The sequence below is a fragment of the Anarrhichthys ocellatus genome, unplaced genomic scaffold, assembly GCF_004355925.1.
Source record: "Anarrhichthys ocellatus isolate YVR2014 unplaced genomic scaffold, GSC_Weel_1.0 scaffold1, whole genome shotgun sequence".
NCBI classification, from domain to species: Eukaryota; Metazoa; Chordata; class Actinopteri; order Perciformes; family Anarhichadidae; genus Anarrhichthys; species Anarrhichthys ocellatus.
In genome coordinates, this window is record NW_022280031.1 from 6,888,151 (window position 1) to 6,903,988 (window position 15,838).

The 15,838-nt window shown below is 39.8% G+C and overlaps 2 protein-coding genes across 2 annotated transcripts; both read right to left on the reverse strand.

Moving 5' to 3' along the window:
• Nucleotides 1-829: 829 nt before the first annotated feature.
• On the reverse strand, nt 830-4,034 carry cav3 (caveolin 3). The gene is made up of 2 exons (XM_031855666.1): nt 3,776-4,034; nt 830-2,570 (listed from the first exon to the last, which is right to left on the reverse strand). The coding sequence occupies exons 1-2, from the start codon at nt 3,890-3,892 to the stop codon at nt 2,229-2,231; spliced, it is 459 nt and encodes a 152-aa protein (XP_031711526.1). The 5' UTR covers nt 3,893-4,034; the 3' UTR covers nt 830-2,228.
• Nucleotides 4,035-11,015: 6,981 nt separating this feature from the next.
• Nucleotides 11,016-15,364, reverse strand: gpr61l (G protein-coupled receptor 61-like). Its single transcript, XM_031850174.1, has 2 exons — nt 14,474-15,364; nt 11,016-13,823 (listed from the first exon to the last, which is right to left on the reverse strand). Exon 2 carries the CDS (start codon nt 13,774-13,776, stop codon nt 12,484-12,486), a length of 1,293 nt encoding a protein of 430 aa, XP_031706034.1. The 5' UTR covers nt 13,777-13,823; nt 14,474-15,364; the 3' UTR covers nt 11,016-12,483.
• Between the last annotated feature and the right edge of the window lie 474 nt (nt 15,365-15,838).

Here is a 15,838-nt window from a genome sequence, read left to right on the forward strand (position 1 = left end):
GCCCAAAAATGCATTATTGGGTTGAGATGTGGAGACTGTGCAGACCACTGGAGTAACCTAAAGTTACTCATGTTTCTGAAGATATCTCGGGGCAACAATTGTTGCATGATATGGTGCAATATCCCACAGGAAGGGACAATGTAGGTAAACTGTGCCCATAGCATTCTTTGTAGCAAAGCCAATTAAGTCGGAGGCTGGTTTTAAGTCAGTTGTGTTTACGTTCTTTGTAAAAGATTCAAGCATAAGATCCGTCTTATATGAACCTTTGTTATTATAATTACAGCAAATCAATTTTCATTGTCAATAATGAAGAGTGACCTAAATATATGCAAAAGCAATAACAACGTATCCCGATATCTTGTCTCTCTCCCATCTTGCACTATGTATGTAATAATGGGTATATGTAATATAAAACAACACCACGAGCCTCAACTATTACTAGAGAACTATCGTTACAAGCTTTATACGGGTCAGTTACACTGCACAGGCGTTGCTATAATTGTATTACTGTGTGGATGGCAGTATTAGATTATGAACCAAAGTTATCATAATTTTAAAGTAATATTTATATTTAGGGGGAGTTAACTTCCCTTATAGCCTTGATAATGTGACCTTGTGTAAGATAAATATGCATCAGTGTCAAATATTATATTTGGAGGAATGATGTAGAATATAGAATATGTAGAGTATAAATCTTTTAAAGGTGACAATTGGCTTTAAAGACTTATCAGAGTGACTTTGCCATGCATTTTATGATCAGATTATTAGTAATTGTTCCATTTCTAGAGATCAATAAGTGTGCAGGGCAATTTGTGAAATAGAGTATGTCTGTAATTACACAAGTTTAATCAATCATTTTCAGAAGGCAAACAATAGATACATTTGCTGTATTGGTTGTAGTTTTATCCTGCACATTGATTACCTTTGTAGGTTTTGGGAAATCAATCACTCTTGCTCCTTAATTGCACTGGTTAAAACAGTTCATTAATCAGCTCAATGATTTCTGCTCATATACATTTTAACTGTGCATCTTCTAGCATAATAAAGGACAAATGAGTCGGCCAGACAGAAACACACTGCAGTGATGAACAAAGAAGGGTGTGGTGACACATCAATAATGGCTCCGAAACACACAACATCAGCCTCTAGTGGGTCACAGCTCCCAGGCCGACTCAAGTAGACCAACATATCACTGAAACACGGTTAAGATGTTTGGTGACTCTTAAAAATGTATTTCTTAAGCCTCTCAGAATTAATTGAAATAACACACATAATATACTTTCAATCATGCACTGAACCAGTGGTGCTTATTATAGGGACGGTTTCATCAATTGTAAAGTGTCTTTAGAATAGTTTCAGCTATGAATAATTAGCCGTTCTTTACTGCAGGTGCACAGTAGCAGCATAGGTTTTATACTTTTCTACATAATTAGAATAACACTGTGGAGCATTCCAATGGGTCTCATGGAAAATGTACTCTACTCCTTCAGTAGTTAGGTCCAGACTTGTTTACACCTACTTGACTGAAATGTGCATTAACTGATCACGCTTTGATAAAAGGAAGTAAATTATCTGCGTGTTTGGTTCCAAACATATTTCTTTCATCTGCAATCAATGCAAACTTTGGAGTCATGACAAATTACTAAATAATTTTGGAGAGAAAACATTTCAAATTTCTTTCTTTTTGTTAGAGCTTATCAAATAAGGTTACATGTATGAATGTCAAATCCTATTCAATCAATATCAAGTTAATTACCAGACACGGCAACATAGAGCATCGAAAGAACTTTTAAGAATGGCTAAATGTAATGTAATGCATACAGGCAGCATTGTCCACAGGTGCAGGTGTGTTAGGGAGTTCATTTCATCTGTTGTGATTGAGTAGCTATTGTCTTTGACTTATGTGATACAAATAAATGAGAGCAGACAGATCCTCATCATGGCAGGCGGTCCTCTTCTCCCTCAATGAGGAGCACTGAGCCCTGCAGGAGTGCTAGAGCTGTCACGGAACCACGCTGCTTGCTGCAGCTGTCACAGAGCGTCTGGTGGCAAAAGGCACACCGGGCATGTCAGGACAGAGCTTGAGGATGGGTGGGTGGGGAACAGCATGTTATGAAGGGAGAAGGAGGAGTATCGGGAAGTAAGCAAGATGCCAGGGCTGAGCTTCTGGTGTATAAAAAGATACCGCACTTCATCCGATCATACTATAAACGCTGCTTTGCCAGTTCTTAGACTTCTTTGCGCAGTGCAACACGCACACTGCTGAAGATCTTTCCTAGGGCTTCGAAGAAGGGATCACAGAAGGTCTGGATGCAGAGAGAGTAGATGCGGCTGATGCACTGTGACTCAATCAGACAGCTCTTGATGCAGGGAACCACAGCCCAGATGTGGCAGAAGGAGATGCATGCGAACAGGAAGCCCCAGAGCAGAGCAACAGGGATGCCAAAGACGGCAGACAAGATGCGGTAGCACCAGTACTTGGACACAGTAAAGGTGGTGTAGCTGAGCTTCCACACCCCATCCAGGCTGTGTGTACCATCAGGCTCTGCAATGATATCCTCAAAGTCCACCTAATAGGAAATTTAAAAGAGAGGTTGATTACTACACATCCCTGAGTGCACACCGCTTTTATCCATCTCCCTCTACCAGACCTCTGTGGGCTGTGAGTAATATGCACATGCCAATGTCAAGTATAAAGATTAAGCCTGTGAAAGCTGCAAAGTGTCTAAATTATGCAGAGAAACCAATTATGTGTCGCACATTATAGAAAAGAAAAATGTACAAAAAAAGTTATAGAGTGGCTTTTAATGCTGGATCCAAACTCTCTCAAAGCTAAGTGCACCTCATGTAAAATACAACAACAGAGAAACTGTACAATGGTCCAGGCTGTTTCTTTAGAAAATGTCTTCCAAATTGTAGGCTGAGAATCAGCTATAAAATGACATCATGACAGGTAGCTGCACTGAACACATAAAAGCCTTTCTTTTCTTCCAGACCACTGGATGCTATCAGTATGTAAGTAACGATTCGCCGTCCTTTTCCCGTAGAGATAGCAGCCTGAGATCATCCTTTGAATGAATGGCTGGACATGTACTGTTTTATATTTTCTCTGCAAGATCCGGCCACTTTCAGCTCTAGAGGGATTGCATCAGTGTTCTTTAGAAACAATAGATGGTCACCTAAAGCTGGTAAATCTGATAGATTCCCTGACTAGTTAGGGAGAATGTTTCAATTGATATTAATTCATTTTACTGGTAAGGCCAGAAAAGATAAGTTATGTTTGTAGAAAATTACTAAATTAAAATGTAAATGCTACACTACCACTCATTTTAAAACTGAGCCTGTAGACACTAAACATATACATTCCTCATAACTTTTGATTTACCATCTTCATTGACCATGTTTACATCAACCCAATCTAGTCAAACAAAATGTATTCTAAATGTGTACTCGGTCCTGTCCTTAGAGAAATATTTTGTAACGTTAGCATGGCAACAATCACAGGAGAAACAGTTGTCAAACCTAAATAAATCCCAGCAGCACAGTGTATCAGTTTCACGCTCTTCTACCCCATTCCCAAAATAAACTTTGGGTTCTGCACAGGCAACAGGAATAGCTCTTGGTCTATTTAAGGATTTCCCAGACGGTATGATAACATGTTCTCCTGTATTTTTTCCTACTAACCACTTTCTTTATTCTCTCCCTAAGTTTCAAAGACGGTGGTTATGTTCTTAGTCTTCTCTGTGGCAGGGTGGTGTCTCCATGCTGCACAAACCTTCACCACGTCCTCATTGATCTGCTTGGGATCTCTGTTAATTAGATCAATCTCCTTGGTGTGGCTGTCCTTCACAATCTTCTCCTCATTGGTGTTGAACTGGTACTGATCCGCCATGGTGAGGCTGCAGGTCGTAGACGGGCAGAAGACGGTGAGAGGAACCTTCCTGGATCAAACTGCACAGAGCCGCTTCGGTTCACTTCTGAACCCCTGTATCACCACTGTGACGCTCCCTGTTGCATGCCAGTGGACAGCTGCTGCAGCCGTCCTGGTAAAAATGGAAAAATGGACCCCCACCCTTCACACACATACCCACACACACACACACACGCACACACAGACAGTGGGCACACACACAATGTAATGCACACATACAGAAAAGGCATGCCTTAAAGGAGAACCCAGGGTTGTGTCACATTTCACATAGGGTTGTGGGGCTAACTGGGCTGGGTTTACACATTGGCATGAACTTCCACCACAGAGTGAGGCAGCAAGCACAAACACACCCTCCTGCTCTGGCTGTATTTGGGATACTGTTTTGCGTTCTAATAGTGAACTTATTTTGAAAAGAAAAAAAACATTTTTGCTTAAAGCTAAACTGCACAACAGAAGAGAGACAATATACTCAATGTTGCCAGGATAACAGTACTCCCTAATTTTAATGTATTAATTAATGTAATTAATTAATTAAGATTACTGTAATTTGTCATTCAGAAAGAGGAATGTGATTCACATTGAAAAACACTTCACAGAAGTAAAATCCATCAGCTCATCACCTTCGTCATACTTCATACTGTAAGTCAGGTGGTAAGGTCGTTAGAAGATATCACCTTTTTGTTGACATTATGCCAGTTTGGAAAACTCTACTGTACTTCTTCTGTCACTGTAACCCTACGGTTAAGTTTAATTACTGTGCTGCACTGATACATGTAATTATCTGAGTTTTTCTCATGGTTTGGTTTTATTTCTCAACATTGTTTTTATTTTTTTATTTGAGCCTATGTTATTTTGTAGTTTGATTTGGAGGGCATGTAAAAGAGCTGACATTAAAGAAAATTTAAGTCTGTCATTGGTGCTCTGAAGGAGGAACATTAAAATATAAAATGTGCTGTTGTATTCTAATGAACCCGTTTGCTTTCATAATCACAATCATAACAATAAAGTGGTTAAATGTTTCACAGTCTTAATTGTGCGCAATAGCGCGAGTTCACCCAAGTGGGGCCTGAGCCTCTTATTCAAGATATTTCTGATTTCAGCAAAGCCACAGATCAAATCCAGTAGTCCCCAAAAATAAACTCTGACTAGTCGTCCTTATGCTGTGCAGTTGTTGCTATCAGTCATAGCTTTCTATATCAGCAGGTCGCATAAACATACAGCGCGGTGCTGCCAAAAAGGGGGCGAAGAGGAGGAGGCACCTATGAAAGCTCTCACAGCATCCCAAGCACTCTGTTGCTATTTATCTCAGTCAGTAGGGTGTAACAGAACAGGAAGCGTGACTTCAGTGCATGGATTTCTTGCCCCGGTTCCCTGGTGGAAAAGACAGGGACAGAGGGAGAGAGGGGTGGAATGGGATCTGAGTGCATGTGATAGAGAGACAACCCAATTAGAGGAGTATGGAGTATTGAGGCCAGGCATGGAGGCAGAGGGACAGAAATAGATCAGCAAAGAGACATGGTGGGCATACCTCTGCCTCTATGGGCGTCAATGCACTCAGCTGAGACTGCACTGGCTCCTGTCTTTCATTTAATGTAGGCTCAGACCTATATTTAGAGCCATATAGAATGCAATGGCAAGAGTGGGTACTCGGGGCGGTTTATAAAACAGTGTAGTTTTACTTGACACATAAGCCTACAAAATTACTTTTATTATCTAAATGATGCTATACCACCAGCAGCCAGTTAGATTAGCATAGCATTAAGACTGGATCGGGGGCAAAAGTGAGTGTGGCTCTTTCCAAAGGCAGTCAAATCGATCTACCAACACCTCACGAATTATCTCAATATATCTAATTCATTAAAAAGCAATACGTGACACTCCAGAAAGTAACTTTACCTGACCAATAAATAGTACCACACATACTGTAACCCCAACCTGTTTCCTCCTGTTCCCAGTCTTTATGCTAAGCTAAGCTATGCTAAGCTAAATGGCTGCTGATAGGGTCATTCACACAGTAGAGAGAGATACTGTGTGTGAGATTGATCTTTTCATCTAACGTCAGCAACAAAATGTCAAACTATTCCATTCTTCACCTGTGCATGATCAGATGGAACGAACATTATTGACAGCCAATACGCTTGACTAGCCGTTCTTTACTCTTTCTGAAATCAAAGTAATGTCTGTGATACCTCACTAAAAATAAAGCTTTGTTTTCTTGCCTTTTAACACTTTATTGTAACCAGCTCATTTACTTAAATTTTGCCCTAGCACTTTGTAACAGTCTCTGAAAAGGGCTACATAATGTAAATACAGATATTGTCTGATCTCATGTTATGCTATGTACAGGTGCAGCAGCTGCCAGTTTTGCTCTGCCGGTGCATTATTAATAAGAAGTCTACTGCTTATGTGCACTTAAACTATGACCGTGAATATAAGAATTTGAAGTATGTGTGATGTATGATGCTATCCTGTTATTGAGTTAATGAGTTAAAAAGAGAGACATGTCATTTTCGTAGTTAATATATTTAATTAATAATCAAATTTCATGGTTAAAAAGGCTTAGAGTCATACATCAACATCATTACAAAAAGGACAAATTGGCATACATTATTATCAGTATGCCAAGTAAGCAATTATACAAAGAAATCACAGACAATTATGATGCAGATTATCATTTACCTGTATGGAATTAGAATGCAATCTGTAACGGCTTGGCTTGCTTTTTCTCAGTTTTCACCAAACGTTTACACACACAGTGTGTTTTCTATTTGTCTTCATCTTTTGCCAGATGGATGGTGATTCGACCACAGCTCTTTCCAATACTAATAAATATGGGGCTGATGAGAATGTTCAGTATGCTGCCCCACACAGTCTGAACCCAGAGCATGTTGATGAGAAGGAGCTGTACACAGGGCGTGATTAACCTGGAGAGATACAGGGAGGTGAAGAAAAACATGAGCTCATGTCCTAAAATGTAGAACTTCTTCTGCACTCCTAAAAACTGTTCTCATTGGGGGACAATGTGTAGTAGGGAAAAGGTTGAGTAACTATATCTAATTCAACTACCTACTGAATGATCCTTATTTACCAGAAAAAGCGTTTAGCAGTACACACACACACACACACAGGGACACTGTAAGTGGTTTCTTGGGACAGTTTTTCTCCATCATGCTAAATATAATGGTAAGAACAGGGGGATTGGATATGTAGGCATGGTGCAGGCAAATTAACTGCACAGAGACCTTTTTAATTGCAAACAATGTCATTTTTCATTACTTCTACTTTGCAGTTTAGGATCTTTTTGACAAGGGCAGATATAACTATATATATAACAGAACTGTGTGTATGATCGTGTCCACTTGAGGTCAGTATTATGCAGCATATTGATATATACCTCATTAAGTTTATAGTCCTTTATTACAAAATTGAAAGCCATTGTCCTAACATTTGTACTAACAGAAAGCTTTATTTCTAAAATGCATTTATACTCATCATCGTGACTTGTCTCCAAAAAGAAATCAGTTCACCACTAAATCAAACATAGATTTCTACATCAGTTCAGCTCTGCATTGGCAGTGTTACATAAGGGACTGATATGCAGAGCATGTGCAGCAGGTTTGTTTACTGAACCGTCAAGTTCTCTGTTTCTCCAAACAGAAAGGACGTACGTCATCTTGTGGCCTGCGCTGTGTTTGAAGGTTTACATGTATATTTTTTACGTGGATTAAACCCCACTGACTTGCGTCACTGTGGGTGGAATTCAGATCTTGAGATTGTACATTCACTTTGATCTCAATCAGTTCCATTGTTCTTGTGGCGTTTAATCCCTGGTCCTCCATTTCCACTAAGTTGTTCTGTGTCCTGGCTCTGTTGACGGCTGTGGTCATTGAAAATATGGCGGATGAGCAGGGCGTAGCAGGAGGATGGCTTACTTCTCTGCAGGCTTGACACTGACACCCAGATGTAACATAGTGGACTGCTGACTGCTTTGCTTCTTGTTGAGGAATGCCTTTATTGGCTTTTAAAGGCTTGTCTTCAGTGACATTTTCCATGTGACACACTACGTGGAAATTCTCATTTAGACCTGCATGAGAAATGGCCAATGGCCATCGCTAATCGACCTTTACTTCTTTTTCAAATGTTGAGTGACTAAATATGATCAGGGGAGTATTATGGCACTGTTATGGTTGTATAGTCGTCTCATCATGAAGACAGAGTTGGCTGTATTGATCCGTTAAGAACATAGTCCTTGGCACTTCAGCAGCTTCATTCAATAAGGTTTTTAAAGTGAATGTATTTAGCATTATGAACAGTGTTGTGAAGGACCGCTCATCACTTGTTGACTCCGGAGGAGAGACAACGAGTTGGATTGTAACATTAGTATATCTCCAGCAGCTGAAGTGAACTGCAGTCAATGGGCTGCGGCCTGTAAAGGCCCACTGCGGTCTACGTGCTCGACTCAGTCCACAGACCCTGAGGCAACGCCCCCGCTGGTAATAATATTGATTATTCTTATAATACAGTAAGTCTGAAGGATGTCTGTGACATAGGCCGTTGTCACACAGGGAGCCAGTGTAGATTTTTGGAGAAGAATGGTAAATTGGAAATATGCCAATAGTTGTTTTGGTCATTAGTGGGTCTGATTGTGGCAACTTTCAGTGAAGACAGAACTGTTCCAGTGGACAGAGTGAAGTTAATAATGAAGGTTATCAATGATATGATGATGGGCGTACTGTAATATTACTTTTTTATTGCGTGTTTTTTATGACATACTATGCTATGACTTTAATGACATTTTTTTTATTTATTGCATATTTTGTGACATACTGTACTGTGACTTTTTATGAAATATTATACTATGACTATAATACTGTGAACACACAAGCATGAATTAAATTAGTGGAGATATTCTGCCAGCGGAAAAAATATAAATTAGTATGGCAAACGTAGACAATTTGAGTTGCAATGGCAGAGTGTCACTCTTCCTAAGGCTAGCTGCTCGTGCTTGTTGAATCCAGTCAAGTGAAAAATAGTTCAGTTAGTACATCCAGCCTCCATGTAATGTTACTTAATCCAGCATTAAGCAGCTAAGTAAACGGCTGTCAATTAGCCACAGCGGGCTTTTACCCAGACTACATGCACGATTTATTACGCTGAGTCCCAAGGCCCCGCCCCCGCTTCTGCACAGAGTGCTTTTCGCTTGTTTATTCAAGGTTTATTAGTATCGAACGTGCTGCGTGTCCAAGTTGCACCACCTTGGACATTGCACGTCCTTGGGTTCCCACCCGCCAAGTGTAAAGTAGATCAGAGGAACGGTTTTCCAGATATGCAAAGGACATGCACATATAAACAGACAGAGATTCCTTGCCTTGTAGTTTCATGTGCTGCCTCGTGCTTTCGTCACGTGTGAGTATTGTATGTTTGGTTGGTTTTTCAACGCACGCATGTTATGTCTTCAAATTACTTCACGTTTTATGACACCAGGAGTATTTCTTTCACAACGCTGTCCCTCACTAAGCAGCCATAAAATCAAAAGGCAAATGGTTTCTTTTAACATCTGCCCTACCTCGTTACCAAGGCAAGTCTGACCTCTTACCTCACAGCAAGAAAATTGAAAGTGATCATACACACTGCACATTTCATATGTCTCAAGAATATGGATTGAGAATCAGGTTTATTTTAATGTAGATTTCCTCAATACAATGAATTTGCCTTGGTATTTGGTGCATGACAATAAACATATTATAGGAAGAGAAAATGAAAAAATCAAGCACTTCCAAATTCTACAACCATAAATATCAAATGTAGAAAATTATAGTAAAAAAATTAAAACAAATATGTAAACTATATCTCTTTTTAAAATGTAAAAGAAAACTTATTCAACAGGATGAAATGTGCAAAATATTGACCGAGGAGTGTGCAAAAGATAATAATAATCCAAAGGCAGCAGCAATCTGACGCCAATATTGTATGTGCCATGAAAAGAAAATGACCAGACACTTATCAGACAACACATAACCTATCTCACTGTTTGTTGAAACATCTAGAACTCTTCTTATCAGAAATATCCAAACAAAGACTAAGGAGGAGAATTCACTAGTATATAGCGCACTCTGTTGGCCATGGTTGGTCTTTTTAGAAAAAATAAAAATAAATCAGCATTTGTTTTTCACTGGCATGTGCCCAAATAGCTCATTTTCTCTCAGTGCTCTCTGCTTCCAATAATACCAAAGTGCTTGTGTTACCATTCGCAGCAGTAGTAGAGTCTGATTAGCTGTTAATTAATGCTGTGTGGAAACCGTGGTAATGAAGAGCACCCGATATTGTGTCAGAGATCTGTAGATCCTCAGTCTGTAGATCCTCAGTCTGTAGATCCTCTGTCTGTAGATCCTCAGTCTGTAGATCCTCAGTCTGTAGATCCTGTCTGTAGATCTTCTGTCTGTAGATCCTCTGTCTGTAGATCCTCCTTTGGATTTTGGATGATGTGATTTTTACAGATCATAAAAAGGTTCAGGCTGCCTTGCAGGAGTCTTATATGTTGTCTTTCAGTATTCATCCCAGATAAGGCGTGTGACTCGACTATGGAGTCAGTGCTTTTTCTTTTGTAGTTATTCAGCCTGAGATTACAATTTTTGTCTAACAGCCCTCTAGAGAAATATCTGGCTCAGTGGATGATCGTTGTTGTCTTCTGTGACTCGTACCATGTATAAACCACACTCGGGTCCTACACGTCTGGAATTAGATTTCTGTATGTTGTGAATAGCAATGTGATGGATTGTGATTGAAAAGTCATTCAGATAGGTCACAACAAGAGATATGATTGTCTAGACTGTGTCCTAATTTGTATTCATTGATGTTTGGTTTTTACAAATGCTTTATCTAGATCCAGTTGATGTTTAGTCCCAACCCTGTTTCTTTCATTGTATGGACATTCAAACCTCGGCGTGCACATTGTAGATGTTATGTACATAATGTCAGCAGCTGTCCTGAAGTCCTGAATGAATAATGTCAAATCTGCCTGCCGGTCTCATTGTTTAATGGCTCGACATTTATGAGGAGAAAATTAAATGAGAGGAGACAAAGAGAGAAACAAACACATGTATTGATACAAAATGCTCACAGCATGTTTCCGTGTTGTGTGTCAGTTTATGTACACACATCCTGGTGAGAGAGCGAGAGCAGGATTCACCGCAAAGTATTAAGTACGCAACCGCAGTTCTGTAAGAGCGGTGTACACTCCAGTTAGTTACAGCCATACAGCAAAATGGTGTTTGCAGTTATTTGCTTTGACCACCTTGTTCTTTATTTGCCATGACCGCTGTTTGTGAAAGACTAATGCAAACAGCAAAGGCCATAAAACAGCACTTTGTTACCACTCTCTGAGCATTATCAATGTCCAGTAGTGATTTCCATTGTAAATTCACCGTGTCTGCCTCACCGTATCCATACCACTATTATAGCCCTTCTCAACATATAGACATCGCATACTCAGTCTGCGTGTGACAAGCAGGCACAAGACAGCATTAGTAGATCAATCAATCAGATGTTAAAAGTTAAAGCACATCCAGTCTAAAGGTGCTTGTTGCTATGTGAGTCACAGGCTCACTCAATTTCCATGACGACAGCGGCAGATGACATTCACTGTCTTTTAGCATATCTGCTGCACACGGGAACTCTGAGTTGTTGTCCGTCAGCTTCATGGGAGCTTGTCACACAGCGCAGGCCACCGTGTTAGTTATTCCACTGCAGGGCTACATTTACCTCCAGTGCTTGACTGAATTCAACAGACTCAGACCCTGTTTGAATATACGGAGTTATTTACATGCAAAATACAGTGGAACCAACTCATGTTTGTATGGAATGCAAATTGCTCCTAATTACATACAGTTAAACATTAAAAATATCTATCATGACCGTTTCACATTTATAAACTAGCATTTTCTATGAACATTAAAATCAGGTCAATTGTAATATGAATGGAAAATATGCACAGGGGGACATTTATCACTATTTCAATATTTCTTACAACCATAGTACCTTGACGTATAGTAATAGGCAAAATGTACAGTATTTAAAGTATAGCGTCACATTTGCTCAAGTCCATCTTAAAACAATACTGATATGTCCGTATACGGATTGAACAAATTATTGGTTGCTGCAATTGTTCCAATTGTCCTCATTGGCAACTGAGAGATCCCTTAAAGCAGTTGTAATGTAAATGATGGCAGACAAAATCCGCAGTTCATGTTTCATGCAACAATAACAAAAAAGAAAGAAAGCTGAGTTATTCAAATCAAGTGTGGATTTTTGCAAAGAACAAAGATTTTGTCCTCCGTCACACTAAAAGAAGGAATCTCTTTGTGGCCAGTCTACGTAGGAGAAATGATTTACGTGACCAATAATCATTTCAATGTACACATGGGCATGTCAGTATTGTTTTAAGATAGACTTGTGATGTGAACCTATTCGTTAGGAAGAAATGACCCGCTTACAAAAATAACTGACACGGTCTACATTTTAGCACTGTGGTCCATAACTCATTTGGTCCGTGTCTAAGCGTGCTCCTCAGGTATTTGTCCAGGGATCTTTATGCCCGGATCCATAGTGTTTCTGGGACGGGAGTTGGCAGTGCTGGATGTGGTTTCAGCTGTGCTGGTGTTTCTCTGGATGAACTGGAGGAAGTTCTCCTGAAGGGAGCCCTCATGGCTGGATGTCCCAAACTCCGCCGGCTGGGTCAAGCAGCAGCGCCGGAACTTTACCAGTTCTTCTCTGATCTGCCTGTTCAAAAGGCCGTAGAAGAACGGGTTGACTGCAAAGGAGGAGTAGGCCAGCCAGGTGACTGCCTCCTCTAAATCTCCGGGGCTGTGCATGGAGCCAGTCAGGGACATTTGCAGGTGGAAGATGAAGTAGGGCAACCAACAAACAAAGAACTGACCCACAATGAACACCAAAGTAAGGGCAGCCTTTCCTCCACTGAAGGCCCTTTCTGGAGATAGTCTTTGTGGCAGAGTACGGGTGGTAGTGATCATGGTGGTCTGGCTGTTGATAGAGTCTGAGCGGTTCTTAGCAAGGCTTTCATTTGCCCACGTTGGCACAGCAGGGACTTGCTGCAGGGCTGCAGAACGAGCTACCTTGTACACGGAACAGTAAACAGCAAAGATAACCACTGCAGGAACCAGGAAACAAACCACACCGAAGAACACAGCGAATACACTTCTTAGACGACTGTGGCTCGCATGAAGAGAGCAGTGAGCTGCAGCAATAGAGCTCTGATGTCCATAAGCTGGCCATCCAAACAGCGTGATCAAAGCTAAGAGGACTGACTTGACCCAGATTAAAAGCATGACACCAATGGCGAGGTTGATGGTCATCTTGACTTCATAGCGCATGGGGTGTACGATGTAGAAGTAACGCTCCACACTGATGGCTGTGATCGTTAGAATGGAGAGACAGATGAGGAAAACGTTGAGAAAAATGTAAACCTGACACTCCAGAACAGTAAACACCACAGTGCCAAAAAACGCTGAGCTGGATATGATACCCAAAGGCATGAGGAGGATGGCACACAGCAGGTCCACTGCACAAAGGTGGCACACGAAAGCGAACCTCTTCAGGTGAGGAGCACGGGCAATGGCCACCATCACACCAGTGTTGGCCAACAAAGCAATGAGGTTAAGGGTCACCATGCAGAACAACCCAAAAAGGTCTTTGATCTGAGACTGGGAGCTTGTGACGACGCTCACACCGGCAGGAACTGTAGGATTGGTCTCCCATAGGGACGTGGTGAGATTAGTTGGTGAGTGAACCTGCACAGAGGCTATCATGGGACCAGTCTTATCTGCCATTATTCATTCAAAATCCTCCATTTGTATTTCAGATGTCTTTATATGTCCTGCGTTAAGGAGACAGAAAACAGTTATTTGAAAATATTTTAATTGCGTTTAACTATCCATTAGAAAAGCAATGTCCTTATAATATATACATATGTGACTGATAAATTAAAATGTGAATTAAAAAACTAATTGCAATTAAATTTCACCTGACTGCTGATTTCAAATTGGAAATGTGTTGCTTGCATGTTTTAAGTGTAAACAGATACACTTCTGGGTAAATTACAAAACCGTTTACAGGAAATACAGTAATGACGAGCCTTGTTTACGTGAAATCAGTATTAATATAGGAGAGATACTAGTCTGTCCTTTCTGAGTGCCAAACGCTGCCAATTTATAGGCAATTAAAGATTTAGGTGGCTAAAGGCCATCTTTAAAAGCTCTGAGTACATTGTTTATGCAGTTTCAAGACAAATATTTATACCATTTTACTCTGTCACAGTCTGTTCCAATTGATAAAGTTAAATCAATAAAGTTTGCTTTTTTTTTTTTTTTACAAAAAATAATATCTGACATGTATTCTATCCAGAGTGTGCTGATATCAATACCGGCATAACACAATGTGTGGTACAAAATTGATTGAAAATAAAATTGTCTAGGATAAACACATACAGCATAAAAAAAAACACTGATAATGCATAAATGTACTTACCCCATGATCTACTCTGTGTGTCAGTTCAGACCAAACAGGTTAACCAGGTGTTTGAATTTACAAAGCTCCAATTGAGATCCCACATGTTTAGATAGAGTAGGCCTGAACCAGCTTCAATTATTTTATTTTTCTCCAAAAAGTAAAATGTCAGTCCTCCAACTGTAAATCCAAATAATCAGATCCAGAGCACTCAGTGTCTGAGGTTCAGTTATTCTGTAGAGAGGCTACAGAGGTCCAGAGGTAAACATCCAGTTAAAGAAATATTGATTCCATGAGGACCTTTCATGATAAATGATGCTTCCTCTCTCTTCACCCCATCCTCCAATAACACTCTCATTCCTGTCCTGTGCTGTGTATGGCAGTGACTGTCACACATTGTATTGTGTGTGATTGTGTTTTTCTTTTCTTTTCTTTTTTTTTTTTGCTTTCAAATAGACACACACTCTACTGTCCCCCTTCCCAGAGCCCAATCCTCCCTGGGTCCTAATGTCTACCAGGTTAAGGGTGAGACTCATATTCACCCTGATGCAGCCAGCTCTGTCTCTTTGCATAAGTAGTATTATTTATATCAGAGAATCAAACTGCTCCACTGACAGTAAATAAGGGTTACTGTACATAGTATTCACTATCTTTATGACATACTATTGTGACATACTCTACTGTGACTTTTCCATGACATTCTCTGCTTTGACTATTTATGACCCTATACTATGAATCTTTAATTACTCCTTTTTTAAAAACAATACTATATTTTAAAGAAAATGATGACATCTTTTGACATACTATATTCTGGCTTTTTATGAAACAATATACTAAGGCTTTTTCATGACATTTTATAAAGCACTATAGTATGATTTTGTATAACAAAGGCCTACTATACTATGACTATTATAACTTTTCAATAAAAAAAAAAAAAAAGTATGACGCACTACTATGACTTTTTCTAAGACATAGACTATTAAAAAAAAGATTCCATCAACATATAAAGCCATGAGATTTTGTGTTTTATGTTATTTTGTCTTTGTGTGTCTATATTTCTTACAAACTGCACCCATCCCGCTAAAGGGTTTCAATTGAATACAGTTGATTATGCCTGATGCAAAAAACATTTTATGCCTCCATCAGTGAATCTCCTATAGTCAGGACATAAGGATGTGAAGTAAGGGGCTGTGTTGTTGCTCTTGCCTGTGGTATGCACTTTATGTCTGTTACTGCACTGTAATTATGTTTTTATTTGGCAGCCATGATGTCCTAGAAATGTTTTTCCTGAGTGACAAAAAAAAAATGAACATTGACCTCATTAGCCTGTAGAAAGTTTACCAGCATGTTTAAGACTATCTTATTTAAATGTTTCACACACAACCA